Source organism: Bufo bufo, chromosome 5 (assembly GCF_905171765.1).
Source record: "Bufo bufo chromosome 5, aBufBuf1.1, whole genome shotgun sequence".
Lineage (NCBI taxonomy): Eukaryota > Metazoa > Chordata > Amphibia > Anura > Bufonidae > Bufo > Bufo bufo.
The window spans coordinates 521,367,072-521,391,218 of record NC_053393.1 but is presented as its reverse complement, the minus strand read 5'-3'; the positions used below and the strand labels follow the sequence as shown (position 1 = coordinate 521,391,218).

The window sequence follows — 24,147 nt, the reverse complement described above, 5'->3', positions numbered from 1 at the left end:
TCCTTGTTCATCGCTGTCCTCTCCTGTATACTGGACCTGTCATACATCTTTGGCACATTCTCCTACAGGGTAGTAAAGCTGCACCGTCTTCACGCAATGTAGACCTTCACACATACATGCAAAACGGCAACATGTCAACACGGGTTAGACTGATATATTTAGAGCCTTTCAACATAAAAATGACGAGTATTCATTGTGTTGGGCTCTGTTCACACTTGCGACAAGTTTTCCGGTTTCCTGTTCATTCTTAAGAGCAGAAAATGAAAAATAATGGAGTGCCAGGCCCTTGATATGACAGACACCTGATGGAACCCATTGACTTATAATGGGTCCGTCATGGTGTACCATCATTCGCAGTTGGAAGAATGGCATTGCTCTCATTGAAGTGAATTGGAATGGTGTAGTTCCCATTCTGGAGCTACAAGGCAACAGCTGACCGGTGAGGGTGCACAGTATGGGACCCTCACCAATCTGATAGCGATGGCCTATCTTGAGGATAAGCCATCAATATCCTCAACAACCCCTTTAGGAATCTTTAGTAACAATCCGTTATCCTCTATCCACCGGATAACCGTCATATTGTCAGGTTTCCAAGCGCTGGGGCCTCCAGCATTCATGACAGTAGGGGTCCGGTGTCCTCTGTTTCAATGAAGCAGTGGCTAACCATGGACGCTGCCACTCCATGTCACTGCCGGAAAATCCCAATGCTGTACTCTTATCCTCGCAGTCCCATAGTCTTTGAATGGAGCAGCAGAGCTCACGCTCGACTGTTGCTCCATTCGAACAGAGAACACAGGACCACCATTCTTATGACCATTGGGAGGTCCTAGTGGTCAAACTCCCACCAATCTAATAGTTATCTCCTACCTCCTCCTAAGGCTACATGCACATGACTGTGCCGTGTTTTGCGGATCTGTGTGCGTTCGGCAATTTGAAGAACAGAACGGGTGGAACATTATAGAAAGGCCTATTCTTGTCCGCAGAACGGACAAGAATAAGATATGTTTTCTTTTTTTTGCGGGGCCATGAAACAGAGCAATGGATGCGGACAGCATCTTTTGCAGCCTGATTGAAGTGAATGGGTACGCATCCGAGCCCCAAAAAATGCAACAATAGCCTAAGGGCTCATTCACACGACCGTATGAATGACTGCGCATCCGTTCCATTTTGCGGAATGGTTGCAAACCCATTCATTTCAGTGGGGCCGCAGAAGATGCGGACAGCACACCGCGCACCGTCCGCATCCGTAGTTCCGTTCCGCACCCCCGCAAAAAATATAGAGCTTGTCCTATTCTTGTCCGCAATTGCAGCCAAGAATAAGGCATTTTCTATGATGGTGGCGGCCATGTGCAAATTGCGGAATGCACACTGGCGGATCTGCAAAACACTACGGTGGTGTGAATGCGCCCTAACTGGTATACCCCTTCAGGACATGATTTAGGCTTCGTGTCTTCATTCCTGTACCTCGTCTCACTGCGTAGTCAGGATGAATGACAAGATAACAGATGAGGCAGGGAAGCAGAAACTTTTTTTGATTTGAGCACTTTTCTTCATATCTAACAAAAAAAATAATGAAAGGAACACGAATGGGTTCTGCAGCCGATTAACCATTCAGCATGAACACATTCTGCCTTTCCATTCTGCAGGAATGATTTCTAACAGTGCAGCAAGTCTGATATGTGTCATAATTACAGTTTGCACATCAGAAAATGATATATTACGTGACAGCCGATAGGTGTTGACAAAAGGCGACACCAAGCATAAGGCAATTGACAGTTCTCCCCCGGTGTAACATCACTGCTGTACTAGGGGCGATTTCATCCTGGTAGAGTTGTCTCTGTGCCATAAGAAGCCTGAAGTCTCCGTTCTTAGAGCTGCAGAGATTAACTTCATCATGAGCAGGAAGCGACAGCGGACAAACGGAAATACTGGCGAAGGAGACAGAACGATTGTTAAGCAGGTAACCAGTTAAAGGGATAGTCAAGGAACATCATTTATCACCGGTCCATAAGAGAAGTGATAAATGTATGAACTCTGGGATCTAAATGCGGGGACCCTCACTGATCATGAGAATGGTGGTCCCTGTGTAAACACAGCGTTGGGGTACTTGTATGACCACCCTGTTCCCTGTCTATGGCTTGGCTGTCTCCAGTAGTTCCATAAAGAATGAATGGAGCATCGTTCACTCCAGGGACTTCGAGACCTTGTTCAAGTGATTGATGGGGATCCTACTGGTCGGACCCCCACAAGTCATATATTTTATCACCTATCCTATGGATAAATGATAAGTTCCTATGGTGGAACAACCCCTTTAAACCAGGGGTAAATGTATATTGCAGGGTTTATTGGTGCTTCTGCCTTCTCAGAGTTTGGTCGGCGCAGTATAGTGAATAGATGAAACCGCCATGATTGCCGCAGGCCAACGTCACAAGGTCAGCTCTGACCATGTATAGGGGGCTGTAAATATAAAGTCTGAAGGCCCCCCCATTACACATTCAGTATCAGTTGGCGACAACTATCTCTCCTGAACCCTGTATACACGTACACGCTCAGTTAGGCCGGACATGTATGTCTATGCCAGTGGTCGGCAAGCCGCGGCTCGCGAGCCACATGCGGCTCTTTACACACTTTAATGCGGCTCTTCTGCAGGGCTCCAGATGCCATTTGCGACTGGACCCGCCGCCGCAGCTCTGCTCAATACAGCGGCGGGGCACAGGAGATGATCGTTCTCAGTAGCAGGAGGAGTCTCTCCCTCCCCCCTGTGCTGCTGCTGTCCCCGCCGCTGCCAATAAGAGACAGGAGGAGGAGGGGAGGGGCTGTGGCCACTGCGCCACCAATGAAGAAAACTGACCTGTTAATACAAATACAGGAGGCGGGTGCCGGAATCAAATAGCCGGCACCCGACCTCTGTGACAGGGAGCTGCGATCCGCTGCAGTTGAGTTAACCCTTCAGGTGCGGTACCTGAGGGGTTAACTGCCGCTGATCGCAGCTCCCTGTCACAAAGGTCGGGTGCCGGCTATTTGATTCCGGCACCCGCCTCCTGTATTTGTATAAGAAACGTTGGTGGCACAGTGCCCCCCCCCCCAGTATAATAAACGTTGGTGGCACAGTGCCCCCCCCCCCAGTATAATAAACGTTGGTGGCACAGTGCGCCACCCCCCCCCAGTATAATAAACGTTGGTGGCACAGTGCGCCCCCCCCCCCCCCAGTATAAGAAACGTTGGTGGCACAGTGCGCCCCCCCCCAGTATAATAAACGTTGGTGGCACAGTGGGAAGTGCCAATGAGGGTTAAAAATAATGAAAGAAAATTAACTCACCTCCTCCAGTTGATCAGGTAGCTGCCGGTCTCCTGTTCTTACTTCTTTCTAGTTTCTTCAGGACCTGTGGTGACGTCACTGAGCTCATCACATGGCCCATTACCATGGTGATGGATCATGTGATGAGCACAGTGATGTCACCACAGGTCCTGCGTCCTGAAGATGCTAGAAAGAAGTAAGAACAGGAGACGATCAATTGGAGGAGGTGAGTTAATTTTTTTTTTTTTTTTTAACCCTCATTGGCACTGCCCACTGCGCCACCAATGTTTATTATATTGAGGGGGGGCGCACTGCGCCACCAATGTTTATTATATTGGGGTGATGGGGGGGCGCACTGCGCCACCAATGTTTATTATACTGGGGTGTTGGGGGGGCGCACTGCGCCACCAATGTTTATTATATTGGGGTGATGGGGGGGGCGCACTGTGCCACCAATGTTTATTATATTGAGGGGGGGCGCACTGCGCCACCAATGTTTATTATATTGGGGTGATGGGGGGGCGCACTGCGCCACCAATGTTTATTATATTGAGGGGGGGCGCACTGCGCCACCAATGTTTATTATATTGGGGTGATGGGGGGGGCGCACTGCGCCACCAATGTTTATTATATTGAGGGGGGGCGCACTGCACCACCAATGTTTATTATATTGGGGTGATGGGGGGGCGCACTGCGCCACCAATGTTTATTATATTGACCTTGTACTAAGCATTCTGTATTCAGAATGCTATTATTTTCCCTTATAACCATGTTATAAGGGAAAATAATACAGTGAATAGACTTTCATCCTAGGAACCATGCGTGAAAATCGCACTTGCTTGCGATTTTCACACAGCCCCATTAACTTCTATGGGGCCTGCGTTGCGCGAAAAACGCACAACAGAACATGCTGCGATTTTCACGCAACGCACAAGTGATGTGTGAAAATCACCGCTCATGTGCACAACCCCATAGAAGTGAATGGGTCCGGATTTAGTGCGGGTGCATTCCAGTATTTTGAATGCCGGATCCAGCACTAATACATTCCTATGGGGAAAAATGCCGGAGCCGGCATTCAGGCAAATCTTCCTTTTTTTTTCGCCGGAGATAAAACCGTAGCATGCTACGGTTTTATCTTTTGCCTGACCAGTCAAAATGACTGAACTGAAGACATCCTGATGCATCCTGAACGGATTACTCTCCATTCAGAATGCATGGGGATAAAACTGATCAGTTATTTTCCGGTATAGAGCCCCTGTGACGGAACTCAGTGCCGGAAATGAAAAACGCTAATGTGAAAGTACTTTAAAATATTAAGTTTAAATCCCCCCTTTCCCAATTTTACATATAAAATATATAAACAATAAATAAATAAACATATTACATAGCCTTTTTAGTCACCTTGTCACCCCAAAAAATAGCATAGGACTGTTCTATTATGGGCCGAATGTTTCATAAAATGCGAAATGCACGCGGCTTTTTTTGGTGTTTTTTTTTTTTTGCACGGTATTGAGTATCACAATACTTTTTTATGGTGACGAAAGCGAATCAAAATTTTGGTTTCAAAACAACCCTACGCCGATCTGATCGGCGTAGCGTTGTCACGATACCAAAATTTTGATTCAGTTTCGATTTGGCGACTAAAAATTTGATTTGGCTCCTAAATTTTTCAGTTCAGGAGCCAATGGCTACTTGGAATTTTTTTTTAGTCTGGAGCACTGTTCTGTGTGCCGGGCGCCCGCTCCCCTCCCTCCTCTCGGGGGCGGCAGCCTGCGGCTGTCCTGCCTACATGTGTGCCGTGCGGCGCTCAGGCCAAAGGAGGCGTCACTGACTGTCAGTGGGGCCGCGGCGGAGGGAGGCGAGGAGGCGGAGCTGCTCTGTCTGCTATGACCTGTAAAAGCTGCCCCTCCAGGCTGGCAGCAGAAGAACACAGTCACAGAGTAACACTGAGGCACGACTTGTTGGAACTTGGCCGACCCTGCTGGACTCTAGTCTGGACTCTGGAGAAGACACCTTAAGGCAGAGCCAGCTGAGATTGGAGCCAGGACCAGACCGACCCCACTCCAGCCAGACCCCAGTGATATATCAGGTACCGACTTCAACATTGTCCCTCATCATGTCACCCCCCCGATGGTGCAGACTCCAACATTGTCCCCCATTAGGGAGCATAATGGATGGGGGCTGACGGCTGTCATGGGGGGCATGATGGCTGACATGGGAGTAATGATGGATGGGTGCTGACGGCTGACATGGGCATGATGGATGGGGTGCTGACGGCTGACATGGGCATGATGGATGGGGTGCTGACATGGGGGGCTGACATAAGGTCATGATGGCTGACATGGGGGGCATGATGGATGGGGGCTGACGGCTGACATGGACATGATGGATGGAGTGCTGACATGGGGGGCTGATGGCTGACGGCTGACATGGGGTGCTGACGGCTGACATAGGGGCATGACGGCTGACATGGGGGGCATGATGGATGGGGGCTGACAGCTGACATGGGCATGATGGATGGGGTGCTGACGGCTGACATGGGGGGCATGATGGCTGACATGGGGGGCTGATGGCTGACATGGGGGGTAATGATGGATGGGGGCTGACATGGGCATGATGGGGTGCTGACGGCTGACATGGGCATGATGGATGGGGTGCTGACGGCTGACATGGGCATGATGGATGGGGTGCTGACAGCTGACATGGGCATGATGGATGGGGTGCTGACATGGGGGGCTGACGGCTGACATAGGGGCATGACGGCTGACATGGGGGCATGATGGATGGGGGCTGACGGCTGACATGGGCATGATGGATGGGGTGCTGACGGCTGATATAGGGGGCTGATCTGAGGTATGATTAACATTGGGGGTCTGATTGGTGGTCTGACCTGAGGTATAATGGAAAATATTGTTTCTGATTATACTCCTCTAAAACCTATGTGCATCTTATAGGGCGAAAAGTACAGTCCTCAAACCAGATCGAAGATATCAGGACCACACAGAGGAGAAGCCAGCTGCTGCAGACAGAACCAGGACCAGGTGAGCTGCGGGCGGGGCGGGGGGAGAAGGGGGTCACCGAGATGTAGCTTCGCTTGTGTTGCCAAAAAATCCTTGCACAGGCTCTGGTCACGTCCACGTGACAGGGCCGGTGCAAAGAGTCCCACAGTACCCGACCTATGTGGATACTTGCATGCACAATATTCTCAATAAAAACTTATTGAAACTAAAAACAGTGTACCATCCTATGTATTTTCAGTTTTAAAAATGTGGCTCTCAAAATAAATTTCAATCGTGGTTTTGGCGAGATTTGGCTCAGTTGAAAAAAAAGGTTGCCCACCACTGGTCTATGCAATGGGGGAGAGAGGAGAAAGCACTTCTTGCGGTAGCTTATCTCTTGGGAGATCAAATGGATCGGTAAAAATATTCCCTTCACCCTATCCTTCTTCCCTGGACTTTCCATACACATTACACTGTTGGCCGGACCTGCCGCCCAGCAATACATTAAAGGGGTATTAGCATCTCAGATTTTTGATGGGACATTGCTAGACCACTCGCCATTTACCGCTATAGGAGTTCCTAAAATAGTTGAGTACTGACTTCAGGACGTCCCATAGTGGTAAAGGGTGAGGTCCATGCGCGCTTATTAGGCTGTTTTCTGAACACCCATAGAAATGAATGGAGAGCACGCCGTGTATGTGCAGTCATTCGCCTTATCTTCAGGGGCCCCGTTCTGGGGGTAGGAGCGGGTCCTAGCCATATGCCATCAATGAGATGGGCCAATCACTTTAATGTCTATGGGGGGCTTAAATATCCCTCAGATGTCTTATGACCTTTTGGTGGATATGTTTTTTTTATATCAAGTTATTAAAAAAAAAAAAAAAAACACACCTCCCCTCCACCACCATAAACCGTACCCAACAGCGGAGAACCCTGAATGAGAATGTGCTAAAGAAGGAAACCCCATTCCTATGTGCTTCTGTCATTAATCAAAAGGGTTTTCTGAGATTTTGTTTACTGATGACCTATTCTCTGGATAGGTCATCAGTATCTGATCGGTGGAGGTCCGACACCCGGGACCCCCACCGATCAGACATTGTATACTGGCCGTGCTTGGTATCGCAGCTCAGCCCCATTCACTTCACGTGAATGTCGTCACTGGCCTAGGAAAAGCAAAGAGAAGGCCGTGGGGCTCACAGGAGCGCTTCTGCCTTCTCAAACAGCTGATCAGCGGGGATCCTGAGTGTCGGACCCCCACCTATCCTGAGGATAGGTCATCGGTAAAAAAAAAAAATCTCGGAAAACCCCTTTAAGCCATTTTAAGGGGATGCAACTTGCATTAAAAAAGTTCTTACATCTCCGCATTGTGCCGTTCCTCTCTTGTTCCAACCGGCGTTGTCAGCCTTTCGCCATTGGTTGTTTTTTGGGTTTTTTTTTCAAATTCTTGACAGCCAATTTTAAGGTATTTTCCAACTATAGACAATAATGGCTGGACATTTAAAGGGATCCCTCTAACAAATGGGTAAATGGCAGCACGAGTACCTTCTGTTTTTTTTTTTGAGCTGTGTAGGAACTACGGCACGGCCCCATTCATGTAAAATAGGGTTATGTTGCAGTACTTAACATCAGCTAGTCGGGAGGAGTCATCATTGTCTATGGTGGGAAAATCCCAGGAATGAGCATTCTCCATGATTTCTAATCAGGTAAATCCTTTCTTAAAGGGGTTGTCCACTTTCTACGATTCCTGCATTGGCCATAAACTGACCACAAAGTACTCCCCTGCTGGGATCCCCAGCAATCAGCTGTAATCTGTGGGAAGACTTGACGCTGTGTATTCAATATTCCTGCAGCGCCACCACAGGCCAAACTAAGGATTACACGGAGTCTATTCAAATCTGTGCTGGACAAGTCCTCCAAGACAAGAGACACTCTTGGTAATCACTGTCCGCTCCGGCCAAAAGAGCTATTCTATTAACCCAAGGGTTCTATGAAAATGGGTTTTCTTATGTGGACAACCCCTTTTATTCAATAATCTAATTCAATTCTCTAACATGTAGCTGGACGTCATGTCTAATCTAGTCATCTGCTTTATTGCCTGAAACCTCCCCTTTAAATAGTCATCTCCTTCTCACCTGTGGTTGCATGCTTGTGTCTTTGTAGCTTCTATTGACCTGGATGCAGATAATGTAGCTTTAAAGGAATATTCCGGTTACGTCAAGTTATTTTCTATCCACAACTATTATCACCGGGACAGGGGTCCCCTACCCGGTGGGAGGCCCAAAAGAATAGGGTGCCAGGTTTGGCATGTGCACTGCTTCTCCATTCGTGTCTATGGGACTGCCGGAGATTGGTGGAGCACTAGTGCACATGATTGATCTGTCGCTCCTTACGTTTCCGGGGTGGGGCCCTATTCTCGAACCTCCACCGATCTTGTAGCTGGAATACCCCTTTACGTGTGTATTGTGTATTTTATCGCTGTCTAGTGCTGAATAGTGTCTTTTATGTGTAGCTGCCTTGGCTGCAGAGGAGATTGGCTTTGAACGATTTCATGCATTAATTCAGTAAGTAACCCCGTTGAAGCATTTATACTGTGTGTTAATTCATGTATTGTGCTGCCGGACTACAAGTACAAGTATGCCCTCCCAGCTCATTGCTAGGTTTTGGAGTTTATAAAGACCATTTCCTCCTAAAAAAAGTCACCAGTAAATGTAAGTCCTTGAGTTGTCTTAGGGTGGGAAGCATCTAGCCCCCTCCAGCATTGTGCTGTAATATTATGGGGTGGGGGTCGGATATCGCCCCCTTCCCATAGACTCTGTCTTCGCCACTTGCAGCAGGTTCAACTGTAATGGTTGGGATTCAACCCCTGTAACGGTGCAATACAGAGAGAGGGGGCTTATTGGCAACCTGAAATGTTAAGGGCAGTGGGTTTTCCAGGTCCCTTGGTCTGCCGTGTATGTAAGGGATCATGCCCACAGCCGTAAGTGTTTTGTGGTCCGCAAATCGCGGATCCATTATTTTCTTTTTACTCCTGCAGAAATGTCCTATCCTTGTCCGCAAAATGCACAAGAATAGGGCATGTTTTATATTTTTGCAGGTGTGCTGTCCGCAGGTCTGAAGCCTAAGCGATCAAATTATGGCTGGGTCAAGTTGAACGTCCTGTAGTTTTCTGGACACACTCTTCAACCAGCAGGGCCTCACGCATTGGTGGCATATCGTTAGGATATACCGCCAATGTAAGATTGGTTCGTGTCCAACCTTTGAAACTCCTCCTGTCTCCAGAAGGGGACCCCCAAAGTGAAGGAGGGTGCTGCGTACAAGTGCGACCACCCTCCATTCACTTCACTGGGAGTTTCAAAAATAGCCGAGGCCGAGCACTGGCCCAGCTGTAGCCATGGGCTCTCCATTCACTGCTATGGTACTTCCGAGTCCTGTGCGCTCGCTCAGCTATTTTCAGTACTCCCATAGCAGTCAGTGGAGAGCACCTGCCCATGCCGGGTGTGCTCTTCTTCTTCGCTCCTGTGCAGGAGATGGGTGCAGCTCCCACCTCTGGGACCGACTCCTATCTTGTCTGAGATGACACAACCCCTTTAAGGGAAGCTTACTTTCCTGCTCCCCAGTGCTCTGTTCCAGCTTTGTGGGGTTCACCTCTGTCTTCGCTGCGTTTCCGTCCACGCATGTGAACATGCGGCATGGACAGGGTCAGACGCGCAGGTGTAGCCAGTGACCCAAGCAATGAAGTGCCGCCTGGTCAGGTGTCACCGCTGCAGCCAATCATCAGCCAGAAAATGCCGCAGATTACATCTCAGGTCCATGTAGATTTGTCTTAGTGGCACGTGGGCCTAATTTTTTAAGAGGTTTGCACTTAAAAAATGGGGCAAATCTCACTCCCGCGCAAAGCAGATCAAGAAGTGGAAACGCCAGTCTTGAAAAATTCCTGTCGATGCTTTCTACCTAGTCCAGTCCATCGTGTTGCGTGACCAAAGGAAAGATTGTCGGCAGAGGATAGGAATACTTTTCTTGCTTTTGCCTCAGAATAAGATCTGTTGCACCTCAACAAAGGAAGGCGACTCAAGGGCTTAGATTTACAATGGATCTTTTTGATTTTTGGTGGAGATGTTCTTTAGCCTATACGAGTGGTGGGCTTAAAGGCTATGTACACCTTTTGAGAGCAATTATTTTTTTAAATTATTGCATTGTACTCATTTTGAGCAAAACTTTTTTTTAATTGGTCTTTATTAAAAATATGGAGTCCTTTTTTCTGTACACAGCTGAGATGCTCTAGTAGCAACCTCTGGATTTTCTTTCTTTTCCGTCAGACCAGGAGCAGACGGACTCCTTTATCTCTGCTCTCTGACTTCCTAAACACTCATTATAGCTCAGGTCTTATCTTACTGATAAGAATGTGGCTTAAATAGGTGTTTGTGACATTTCAGTAGTTTACAGATAAGGTTTATTAGATGAGGCACAAAGTGAAAGTACCAGTCACGCAGCTAGAAAAACAGTTAACCCTTTGTGACAGAAATGCTCAATATTTTTAATAAAGGCCAATTGAAAAAATCATTTGTAGCCAAAAATGAGTACAATGCAATCCTAAAAAATAAAAAAATTGCCTCCGAAGGTTTACATAGCCTTTAAAGGAATTGGACAAGGCTAGAAAAGCATGGCCGCCGTCCTCCAGCTACAGCACCACACGCGTCCGTAGCTTGTGTCTGGTATTGCCATGAAGTGACTAGAGCTATTTTCCAATACCACACACAGCATGTGGACGGATGTGGGCGCTGGTTTTAGAGGTCAGTAGCCATGGTTTTCTAATCCTCCTTTTCCGTGGGCTCCCTGTGCACAGTGTGGCCCTGGAAGCGGAATCCGCATGCAGGCTGACCGCTATTTACCGGGCCGCAGCTGTAATCGTCGGCCATCACCTGTACATTTAATTTGCGATTAAAGGGGTTCTGCACTTTGTTTTAACTGATGATCTATCCTCTGGATAGATCATCATCTTCTGATCGGCGGAGGTCCGACACCTCGTGAGATTTCCCTACCCTCGTCACTTCCGGCCGCACCGGACATGACGTGAGGAGGTGTGCCGGAGGTGTGCTGCGCTGCGCATGCGCACAACGACGGGGTAGGGAAATTTCACAGCAGAGTTAGCTGGATACTTTGCATGCGCTGGGAGCCTCACCAGCGGTTAGGGTAGGGAAAAATTACGGGCCAGTGCGCAGGTGTGGTGATCGGATGGATGTTCTCAGCTGGACACCGGCCGACACTGCGCATGCGTTGGGAGACCCACGAGCGGTTAGGAAGGGGAAAAATTACGGGCCAGTGCTTTTTTCCTACCCTAACCGCTCCCAGCGCATGCGCAGTGTCGGGCGGTGTCCAGCTGAGAACATCCATCCGATCACCGCGCCTGCGCACTGGCCCGTACTTTTTCCCTACCCTAACCGCTGGTGAGGCTCCCGGCGCATGCTCAGTGTCCAGCTAACTCTGCTGTGACATTTCCCTACCCCGTCGTTGTGCGCCTGCGCGGCGTGGCACACCTCCTCGCGTCATGTCCGGTGCAGCCCGGACGAGGGTAGGGAAATCTCATGAGGTAGGGAAATATAACGGAACACCGGCGGTAAACAGTGTGAAGGCCGCAGCGCTACTGGAGCGCCGCTGCCTTCTCAAACAGCTGATCAGCAGGAGTCCCGGGTGTCGGACCCCCGCCGATCAGATGCTGATGATCTAGCCAGAGGATAGATCATCAGTTAAAACAAAGTGCAGAACCCCTTTAAACAGCATGCACATGCGTGACCCGGTAATTTGCAGAGAGCCACATGGAAATCCCACTGCCGGGGCCACATTGTGTATGGGCAGCCTTACTCGTTTGATTATTTATTTATTTTTTATGCAAGTTTTATTAGCAGATACATTGTATCCATCGATAATATTTTAAATTGTGCATCCAAGCAAAAATGTCAATCCCAAATCCACTGAAACTGCAACAGCTACTTCTGCACCACGGCAGATCGGAGTCCTCCTGGACCCATTACATTGTCCGTGATCTGAGAGGCCATATTGGTGTCCAGCGCCACAGACTAAGCGTAAAGAGGACCAGTCCTCTCTCCGTTTTAGTAACTACTCACATTACCCATGTAAAAACAATTTCGAAACACCTTGTCTTGGTTCCTGTTTTATTCCTCCTGGAAACGTATGAATAAATTGACAGCTGGGCCTTACCATTCCACCTGTCAGCAGGACAGTGTCTGACTGTGTCAGGAAATGCCTCTAACAAAGGGAATAGTATGGGGGCAGCCTAGTCGCACTGTGGTTTCGTACCCAATATGGTACCATTCCCTGGGTGTTAGCATACCCCTCATCAGTAGAGCGTGCTTTTAAGTGTTCTCTTCGCCATGATTGAATAGTGTCGAACTGTCTAGGAAGACGTCAAGGGGAACAATAACGCCCTGTTGTCAATTTAGTGATTCATTTCTAGAAGGAATAAAAGAGGAACATCACAGAAAAGATGGTCCAGAATTGTTTCCTAAGGAGTACATTATGCTCTTTGTAGGGATTTATCAGGAGGAATAACACCGAACACAATGTTGTAAATTATGATAAATGTGTCTGCCCTGCCCACTACTTAAAAAAAAAGTCCCATGAGCGGTAGAAAATCCTTCCAAAAAAGTTGTTTTTTTTCTACTTGAGGAAAAATGGCATATAGATAAGATACATACCCCTCGATGTGACTACAATTTTGGATCATTATGTTTCATAACTCTGTTGTTCCTCTGTTATTCTTCTTGGAAATGTATGAATACTTTGACAATTTAGTGTTACTTTTCACTTTAATAAAAAAAGAATTGCATGTCCCCACCAGTGTGACATTGGCCTTTTAGTGTCATCAGCGTCATATTGTGCTGGTGCAGACCCCTTGGCACCACGTCATCAAATCATTCATACATTTTCAGGAGGAATAACAGTGGAGTGGCACAAATTGGTTAAGCTGTTCTAAGAAAAAGTGCTCCAACATTATTTCATGCAGTATTGGCTAAAACAGACCCGTGTCAGGAGAGCAGACGGGTTCTTCTTTAATTTGAACCATTTTTTGTTAAAAGGAGTCTGTCAGCAGTTTTGACCTTTCTGAACTGCTGGCAGCACTAGGTAGGGGCTGGGGAGAGCAGGACAAACATACCTTTCGATGAGTGTTTATTATCAGGAGTAGTGTGAATATGAATCTGCCAGATTCCGCACCTTAAAGGGACATTCCGGTTATATTATTTCCTATCCACAGGATAGCAGATAGCTGATAGATATGAGAACAGGGGCCCCTTACCCTGTGGAGCCCCACAAAATGTGGCCAGTCAGGCATGAGTGCAAGAGCTCCATTGATTTCTATGGGAATTAGGGAGGTAGCCGAGCGCTGTACCTGGTTATCTCTGGAATTCCCATAGAAATGAATGGAGTGACCTCGCACGTGCCTGACCCGTTGTTGCATTCATTTTGGGGGGCTCCATGGGGCACTGTGGGGATACCAGCATTAGGACCCCCATCAAACAAATAGTTATCACCTATCCTGTGGATAGGAAGTAACAATATAACCAGAATACCCCTTTAAGTGCTCTATGCATTGAGCTGCTTAACAGCTTTACTTCTGCTGTCACTCAGAGTGGGGGGGGGGGGGTTTAAGCAGCTGAATGTCGAGAAAGTGTCCAGTCTGAAGCTCCGCCCCTTGGGCACCTCCGGAAGAATAAAGCATGATATTCACACTACTTCTGATAGTAAAAGCTCCAGGATAGGTATGTTTGTCCTGCTCTCCCCAACCGCCACCTAGTGCTGTCCGCAGTTTAGGATGGTCAAAACTCTAGTGACTCCGTCTCCACTGCAGAATAGTGAGTACAGCTCTAGGGTATAATACAGGATGTAACTCAGGATCAGTACAGGATAAGTAATGTAATGTATGTACACAGTGACTGCACCAGCAGAATAGTGAGTGCAGCTCTGGAGTATAATACAGGATGTAACTCAGGATCAGTACAGGATAAGTAATGTATGTACACAGTGACTCCACCAGCAGAATAGTGAGTGCAGCTCTGGAGTATAATACAGGATGTAACTCAGGATCAGTACAGGATAAGTAATGTATGTACACAGTGACTGCACCAGCAGAATAGTGAGTGCAGCTCTGGAGTATAATACAGGATGTAACTCAGGATCAGTACAGGATATGTAATGTATGTACACAGTGACTGCACCAGCAGAATAGTGAGTGCAGCTCTGCAGTATAATACAGGATGTAACTCAGGATCAGTACAGGATAAGTAATGTATGTACACAGTGACTGCACCAGCAGAATAGTGAGTGCAGCTCTGGAGTATAATACAGGATGTAACTCAGGGTCAGTACAGGATAAGTAATGTATGTACACAGTGACTCCACCAGCAGAATAGTGAGTGCAGCTCTGGAGTATAATACAGGATGTAACTCAGGATTAGTACAGGATAAGTAATGTAATGTATGTACACAGTGACTGCACCAGCAGAATAGTGAGTGCAGCTCTGGAGTATAATACAGGATGTAACTGAGGATCAGTACAGGATAAGTAATGTAATGTATGTACACAGTGACTGCACCAGCGGAATAGTGAGTGCAGCTCTGGACCAGCAGAATAGTGAGTGTAGCTCTGGACCAGCAGAATAGTGAGTGTACATATGACGGGTGTTGAACCTCCATGACCTTATATTGATCGAGTGAATGTCTAAAATGTGGAAAACTTTTTTGAGTCTGACTTTTATGTGTGAATATATTCACCCTTCTCTTAGCTCTATGTAAGTGGGTGACTCACAGGACCAATCAGTCCGTCTTTCAAAATGGTTACCATTCAGCTCTATATCCAGGCCTGCACGAGGCAGTGACCCGGGATCTCAAGTCTCCCTGAAGTTCAGGGAGTCTCCCTCTATTAGATAGCGGCTCCCTGACACCCAAAAGGTTTACTGATAGCAGAGCAGAGAGATAAGAGAAGTGACAGGACAGAGTTTAGATTACAGGTTGAATTAACCCTTTAGGGTCAAATTGGCTTCTCAAGGAGATATATATGTTAGAGGCATCCCTTCTTCTGTCTCATTCAGTAGCTATAGAACTATTGAGAGAGATGTATTTTTTTTAAATACATTTACACATTTAACCCTCCATTTTAATTATATATTATTTACCCCAGTGTTAAATCCCTACAGTGGGGTAGATAATTACACACAGGGTTCACTTGCTTCTTGTCAGCTCAGCGAGTGAACCGAAGATTCGATTCATGAATCGGATCATTTGAATGAACTGATTCAAATGAACCGATTCATGTGAAAGATCCGAACTTCCCATCTCTAGTTTACTCGCAGTAAACCTTCTCGGCGCGTGCGCACAGTGCAAGAGGAAGCCGATGCCAGCAGTCCGCAACGGCGCATCAGGCTGAGCCTGTGCGCACGCGCGGAATCTCAAAGCGGGAGGAGGAGAGGGAGAGGCGGCACTGAGGAGTAGAAGGCGGCGCTGGGCACGAACGGCGATGCGTGCGGCCGGGCACCATGCATCCACAGACCTCCCCTGCTTGGGCACCTTAATTCAATGATTGACAGGTTAGTAAAACCTGTTTTTCCGCAGAATAAAGCCACAAATAGCTTTTATAAGACCACCTTAGAAATCAGAATGCTACCTGGACATGAGCAGATGTTTAGCTCACAGGGCTTATAGGTGGTGACACAATCCCTTTAATCATATACATAAATATGATAATTTGGGGCAGGGTAATGAGCCCAGTCCTCCACACCATAGAGCAGAGTGTGCAGATACTGCATATGTCTGGAAAATGTAATAAAAAGTCTGTGAAAGAAAACCTCCCTGAAATGAGAAGTGCACCTCCCTGAAATGAGTTTTTGCGGGTTGGGATGTCTGCATCCGGCCCCCCACAACCGTAATATTACAGCAGAAATAGGAAAGAAGATTAATATGATTTGTGGGAGCATATTTTTTATGACCGTACCTTCCACAAAACAGATATGGCCGACATCTCAAGGACTCCTTGTTACTGGTGATTTTTCTGGGGCAGTTTGTGCGGCGGACTCGTCTGTGACAACGTTGGTTTATGCTTTGTTTCCATAGAAAAAGAACCTTCCAGAGTTTTGCTGATTTAAAAGCCTCCATCTTGGACGAGTACCCAATGTGGAGGAACAGGTTCGGAGTGCTGCTGTTCCTGTACTCCGTCATTCTCACCAAGGTTTGTATGGGCAGGGGTGGACCTGGCAGCTCAGACCATGCACTTCTATTGAATGGACGCTAATATTGGTCCTTTGATAGGTCATCAATATCAGATCGATGGGGGTCTGACTCCCGGCCCCCCACACTTAGGGAATGGCAGCCATGCCACTGCTGAGTCTCATAATCTGCTTGGCTCTGCTCAGTCTAATGATTCTAGTCTTGCAAAATGTACGATCATGTTCTGGTCAGGAGCAAGTTTTATTGGGTTATTGGAATTTGTGGATGATCAGATGCTGTACTGAAAGAATTAAAATCTAGTTTAAAGGGGTCGTCACTTCAGCAAATTGCATTTATTATATAGAGGAAGTTAATACAAGGCACTTAATAATGTATTGGGATTCTCCATATTGCTTCCTTTGCTGGCTGTATTAATTTTTCCATCACATTATACTCTGATTGTTCCCATGGTTACGACCACCCTACAATCCATCAGTTGCGGTGGTGCTTACACACTATAGGAAAAAGCACCGCCCTATGTGAGCTCCCACTGTCCTGGCCGGCGCTTTTTCCTATAGTGTGTAAGCACGACCGCAACTGATGGATTGTAGGGTGGTCGTAACCATGGGAACAATCAGAGTATAATGTGATAGAAAAATGAATCCAGCCAGCAAAGGAAGCAATATGGAGAATCCCAATACATTAGTAAGTGCCTTGTATTAACTTCCTCTATATAATAAATGCTATTTGCTGAAGTGACACAACCCCTTTATGTAAACCCGCCCATACACTACTATACCTGCTGCCTCCCCCATACACATGAACACCCGGCCAAGCATGCATGTGTTTTCAACAAGGAGAGGAGAGTAATGGTTCTACTGCACTGACCAATCGGTCCTTGTTTAAATGGAATCTGTCAGCAGTTTTGTCCCTCTGACACCGGCTGACCTGTTACATGTGCACTTGGCAGCTGACGGCATCTGTGTTGGTCCCATGTTCATATGTGCCCGCATTAGTTTTAATATATGCAAAAGAGCCTATAGGAGCAACGGGGGCGTTGCCGTTACTCCTAGAGTCTCTGCTCTCTCTGCAACTGCTGCACCCTCTGCACTTTGACAGGACCAGGCAATGTAAACGTCATTACGTCTGGACCTGTCAAAGTGCAGAGGGCGCAGCAGTTGCAGAGAGAGCAGAGCCTCTAGGTGTAATGGTAACGCCCCCGTTGCTCCTAGAGGCTCATTTGCATATAATAAAGCATCCTTTTTCTCAGCAATGCGGGGGGCACATATGGACACGGGACCAACACAGATACATTCAGCTGCCAAGCGCACATGTAACAGGTCAAGGTCGAACAAAGATCTGCATGATAAATGAGCGTTTGCTTGTTTGTTGTGTGATCGGCAGACCTTGATGCAGGCCAATAATGAGGACTGTCCATTCCTGATGATTAGGGCACCCCCGACCTGTGTACAAGTTGCTCTCCGGCTCCTGGTAGTTTTCTGTCTTCCCAAAGAACGAAAACGCTGAGCTTGTTGAAAACCCAACAGTCCAATCGTCTTTCCCCAACATCTGCTGTCAGGAGACAGTCAGAAAATCCCCCCTCTCCATACACATTAGGTGGTCGGCTGATACGGCCAAAATCGGCAGGTTTGGCCAAAGTTGCGCTGTGCATGGCCGACTATAAGATGAGATAGGAGAGACCAGCTCGGTAAAACAGAAGAAAGCGGCTCTCCTCCACTGGATTTTCAAAATTGGGGAGCGGTTTCAGGAGGAGAGGGTATAAGTGGACCATACCCCCGCTGCCCAGTGACCACCAGTGAGGAGCTGAGCTCGGTCTAAGTTATCTTGGGCGACAAAACATCTATCAAAGCCCGAAAAAATGTAGCACTTTGTCTGAAACCATTTTATTCTCTTCAATTCTTTCACCAGGGAATTGAAAATGTTAAAAATGAGATAGAAGATGCCGAAGAGCCTTTGATTGACCCTGTATATGGTCACGGCAGGTAAGAGGGCAGGTGCCCTGCAGATTTCAGAGGTTTCCCACTAACAATGCTTATCTCCTATCCACAATATAGAGGATAAGTGTCTGATTGGTGGGGGTCCCGCCGCTCGCACTTTCGCCAGCAGTCCCATAGAATTGGATGACGTAAAAAGAAATTTTACATTATTTAGACATTAGAACCTATACATATGCGGTATCGTTGTAATCGTACTGACCCAGAGAATGAAGGGCACAGGTCAGTTTTGCCGCAAACGGAACACCGTAGGAACAAAACCCGTAAAACTGTGGAGGAATAGCGTTTTTTTTTTTGTTTTTTTTTCCAATTCCATCCCATTTGGAATTTTTTTTTCTCGTTTCCCACTACATTGTATGCCATATTAAATGGTGGCACTAGAAAGTTAAACTTGTCCCCCCAAAAATAGGCCCTCATACAGTTATGTGAATGGAAAAATAAAAAAAGTTATGGCTCAAGGAAGAAAAATGAAAACAAAAAAACCTCCGGAATCCTAAGGGTCAAAAAAGGTTTCTCACCAGCCTCAGGAAACTTCTACAAGTGTTTGGCTAGAAGACGCCTCGACCATAGGTATAAGTGGCCATATGTCTAGGACATGCCCATAGGGGACAGAGTTGTCTACACCTGGACTTCCCACAGATGGGATCAGAAATGAAATAACCCAAAGCCATTTCTGCTTCCAGCTGCTCGGTTTTCATAGGAATTGTAACTATTTGCTTTTTCGAGGACTGTAAGAAAAACAAGCAATCAATAGAGCTTCCTTGTGATTCTCTGTGGACATACCGTATTTGGTTATTACGTCCAAAAAATTGTTTATCACCAGGTTGGTCTGTGGGACTTAAAGGGGTTCTGCACTTTGTTTAAACTGATCATCTATCCTCTGGATAGATCATCAGTTTCTGATCGGCGGGGGTCCAGCACCCGGGACCTCCGCCGATCAGCTGTTTGAGAAGGCAGCGGCGCTGCGGCCTTCTCACTGTTTACCGCTGGCCCAGTGATGTCATGACTAGTATCAACTGGCCTGGACGGGGATAAGCTCCATCCAAGTAAACAGAGCTTAGCCCCGCCCAGGCCAGTTGATACTAGACGTGACGTCACTGGGCCAGCGGTACATAGTGAGAAGGCCGCAGTGCTGCTATAGCGCCGCTGCCTTCTCAAACAGCTGATCGGCGGGGGTCCCGGGTGTTGGACCCCCGGCAATCAGAAGCTGATTATCTATCCAGAGGATAGATCATCAGTTTAAACAAAGTGCAGAACCCCTTTAAAGGGTGACTGATAAATCTTATAGGGTCTTATAGGGCTATAAGTAATGTCATCCTTCACTTAGCGATCCGTCGCTTCGTTATGGAGAAAAAGTACTTTTAATCCATACGCAAATGAGCAGATAAGTGCACCGTGGGCGGGCCCTAGCCACTCTGTGCACCCTTTATCCTCTGCCAGCCCCTCCCTCTCCTTGATTAATAGGGAAGGCGAGATGACTATGCAGGAACCTGACCCTATCAATCAAGGAGGACAGGGAGGGGCTGGCAGAGACAGCGACAGGAGAAAGGGTGCACAGAGTGGCTTGGGCCCGCCCTCAGTGCACTTAACTGCTCATTTGCATTTGGTTTAAAAGACATTTTTCTCCAGAATGAAGCAACGGATCGCTAATTGAAAGGTATCATTACGTTCAGCTGAGCTAGTCCTTCAAGACACTGTGCCTGGTTTATTAGTGAATTTCCTGGTGACAGGTTCCATTAACATAAAGAAACATGTATCCATTTCCTCGCAGTATGTATACATGTAGATTTATGATATATTGGCCATAAATGACCCACCAAGTTTTTGGCGCTGATTTTGGTGCGTTTATCCTGAAAATGCAGTGCAATTTGCAGGCTCCATGTTAAAGCACAGAAGGCGCTGAGCAGACTGATATATAGTTTTATATAACTTGTATTTTATCAGTGATTGACAGCTCTCTCTGTATACACAGTCAGAGGGCCGCCCCCTGTCAATCACCGATAGGGCCGCCCCCTGTCAATCACCGATAGGGCCGCCCCCTGTCAATCACCGATAGGGCCGCCCCCTGTCAATCACCGATAGGGCCGCCCCCTGTCAATCACCGATAGGGCCGCCCCCTGTCAATCACCGATAGGGCCGCCCCCTGTCAATCACCGATAGGGCCGCCCCCTGTCAATCACCGATAGGGCCGCCCCCTGTCAATCACCGATAGGGCCGCCCCCTGTCAATCACCGATAGGGCCGCCCCCTGTCAATCACCGATAGGGCCGCCCCCTGTCAATCACCGATAGGGCCGCCCCCTGTCAATCACCGATAGGGCCGCCCCCTGTCAATCACCGATAGGGCCGCCCCCTGTCAATCACCGATAGGGCCGCCCCCTGTCAATCACCGATAGGGCCGCCCCCTGTCAATCACCGATAGGGCCGCCCCCTGTCAATCACCGATAGGGCCGCCCCCTGTCAATCACCGATAGGGCCGCCCCCTGTCAATCAAAGTCCAGAATGAGCAGGAATTTAAATGAATAAAATACAAGTTATACTGAATCTTTCCCCATAATCTATACATCACTCTGCTCAGCTCCTCCTGCTCTGTAACCTGCAGCTCAGACACCATGTTCAACGTGACAGGTTCACTTCAAAATCGGCTCCAGGCTCTGGCTATAATAAATGGTGCTGAATTTTTATTGAAACCCAAAAAAGAGGTTACTATTTTTATAGTGATATATCATTGTTCAGACCCAAAGCCTGAGGCTGCACTACTGAGAGATCCTGACGGGTGCATGCTGGCTTCGATTGTGAAAAATATGCGAACATTGATGTGGATGGAGATTTTCAGATCTCGTCGCAGTCCCTCCAAGACATTATCGCACCTGTCAGAAGTCAGAGCATTAAGCCCCATGCAGACGTGAGATACCGGACTGGCAGCCATTGCATTGGTTGCGCTCCTGCAATGCCAGTCCAGTATCTCACGGACCGCGTTCCACGGACGTCTGCATGAGGCTTTAACTGTACTCAGAATCTCAGTAGTGCAGCCTCAGGCTTTGAGCCTTCAGTTTCAAGCCATCCTTTCTTGGCACAGAAGTCGGACATTACTACACAGTTTCACATTTGCAGTGTACACTTAAGGGCCTTTTATTTTCTTCTAGATTAATGGGGTTTTGTCTGATTAAGACAACTTATCCGATATCCTCGGGATTGTGGATAAATGTCTGATTGGCGGGGGTCCGACATCTGGTGCTCCCACCAATCACGAGAACAGGTGCCTGTGCTCTCCCATTTGAATAGAGCGGTGGTCATGCATGGGCACTACCGCCCGAGCGTTTGTACTCCGCTACCCAGTGGACACTTAGCTCCATTCAAATGGGCAGCACAGGCCCCCGTTCTAGTTATCGCCGGGGATCCAGGGGTCGGACCCCCTGCTGTTCATACACTTATTGCCTGTCCTGTGGATAGGGTTATAAGTTGTCTTACTAGGACAATCCCTTTAAGGGGTAATCCCATCTGATAGTGATAACATTGCCATATTGCCAGGATGGGGGTTATACTTCTGCTGAGAGCCCCACCATCCTGATGATAATGAAGTGATTGCCGTGCTGGTTTGGTGCTCCATGCCCGGCCAGTTGGCAGTATGAGAACTGCAGCCATCCCGTTCACTTGAACAGAGCCGCTCTGCACTTCCCTGCGCGACCACGTGGACAGGGGCCGCTGTGCAGACAAAATCCATAAAGGGATGCCGTGCTATCATACCCTACATTTTCCGGATTAATGGGAGTCCCAAAGGTCAGACATCTTGGGCCTGTTTCACACTGCCGTTAGAGCAATCCGGCACGCAGCCTTATTTGTCCGGCTGATTCTCTTCATATTTGCCGGATCTCTGCCAGACCCCTTTATAGTTAATGCAGCTGGGCAGCATTCCGGCAGGGACGGATCCGTCATGCTGTTCCCGAACGGCCTAGCGTGAAACAAGGCTTAGCCGTGCACAGTCATGTTATGAGATGGGAATACCCCTTTGATTATCTTTGCCGTGCAGCTTCTGATTTCTCTTACGTCTCGTTAATATCTCATTTAATTTCCTCTAGCCAAAGTTTGATCAACCTTCTCCTGACGGGACATGCAGTTTCCAATGTGTGGGACGGAGACCGGGAATGCTCAGGAATGAGTACGTTGCGTTACTTTGTTAGTTACTAGTGATATGGAGAAATGTTTGCCCGTTATTTATCACAGGAGGTTACTTCTGCTGCTGCTCCTTTCAAATGGGGGAGAAAGGGCCCCTGTTCTCGTCTGTCCTGTGGATAGAGGATAAGCTGTTCTTCATGGGACAACCCCTTTAAAGGGGTTGTCCGGGATTTTACTATTGATGACATATCCTCAGGATAGGTCACCAATATCAGATCGGTGGGGGTCCGACACCCCGAACCCCCGTCAATCAGCTGTATGAGAAGACGGCGCGTGCAGTGCGCACATGCCGCCTCCCTTCTCTCTTCCTGCTCTGCTGCGGATATCTGTGGTCCTTACCATAGAAAGTAGTGGTGCACAGGAAGAGAGACAGGAGACGACACGTGCGCACTGCACGCGCCGTCTCCTCATACAGCTGATCGGCGGGGGCGCCAGGTGTCGGTCCCCCGCCGATCTGATATTGAGGACCTATCCTGAGGATAGGTCATCAATATTAAAAGCCCGGAGAACCCCTTTTAAAATTCTTTTCTCGCCCATATTCCTTGGGGGACACAGGAAACCATGGGTATAGCTTTGCTCCCTAGGAGGCGTGACACTAAGTGAAAGCTGTAAGCCCCTCCTCCATCAGCTATACCCTTCAGCCTGGAGAAGAGACTGCCAGTTTTTGCTTAGTGTCCAAGGAGGCAAGACACCCCCTGCTTATGCAGGGTTGTTTTCCTATGATTTTTTATTTTTACGTTATTTGTTGTTTTTAATTCGGTTTTTTTCTACTTACAGGGACAACAGAGGCGCATTAGACCCCTCTGTTTCTCCCGGGGTTGAGTTGCGCCAGTGCCGGTAATTCCGCACTGCCGCCTCCCCCACAGAAGACAAGGTGGACCAGGGCAGCCTCGCTCCCCTGCGTCCCGCCAGCTCAGGGTCGCCCGCACGCCAAGTCCCTCCCCCGGCTTCCTGCCACTGCGGTGCCAGGAGCTGAAGGGGCGACCCCGCTGGATGGATTGAGGGTGAAGACAGCGTATGGTGAGACAGGCTGCTCCAGCCTCCCCTTCCTCCCTCCCACCGCTGCTACAGGCCTCCTGGGCTCCCATGGCCACTGTTACTACATGGCCACTGCTACATCGTGCGCCCACCCCACCCCCCCCCCCCCCCCCCCCCGATATCGGACCGTTACCGGGCAGGGGAGTTTATCTGGGCAAGTCCTTGGCAGGGACGCTGCCTTCTGCCACATCCAGGCGCGGAGGGGGCCGCTTTCTTGGCGTGAACGGCGCCATTTCAGGCCGGCACTTCATTATCCTTGGGGGTTAAGTTCATTTTGCCGCGCGCGCGCGGCTCTGCTTCAGAGCGGCAGGGAGGGGGCGGAGCTTCCTACATGCGCTCCGCTACTTCCGGGTTCATCGCACAGTGCTGCGTGGAATCCTCTCTGCAGTGCGATCCGAAGCCGGTGCT

The 24,147-nt window shown here is 48.2% G+C and overlaps 1 protein-coding gene across 3 annotated transcripts in view; it reads left to right on the top strand.

Annotated features, from left to right (window-relative positions):
- MINDY3 (MINDY lysine 48 deubiquitinase 3) overlaps positions 1 to 24,147 on the top strand; it is a 154,560-nt gene that overhangs the window by 11,585 nt on the left and 118,828 nt on the right. The window contains exons 6-9 of one of the 3 annotated variants that reach the window (XM_040434557.1): positions 8,807 to 8,858; positions 16,420 to 16,534; positions 18,442 to 18,515; positions 22,605 to 22,684. In XM_040434557.1, coding sequence (XP_040290491.1) covers positions 8,807 to 8,858; positions 16,420 to 16,534; positions 18,442 to 18,515; positions 22,605 to 22,684 — 321 coding nt within the window. Of the gene's footprint in view, positions 1 to 8,806; positions 8,863 to 16,419; positions 16,535 to 18,441; positions 18,516 to 22,604; positions 22,685 to 24,147 lie in introns of those variants that run through there. The other 2 variants (XM_040434560.1, XM_040434558.1) reach the window with 2 other exon arrangements.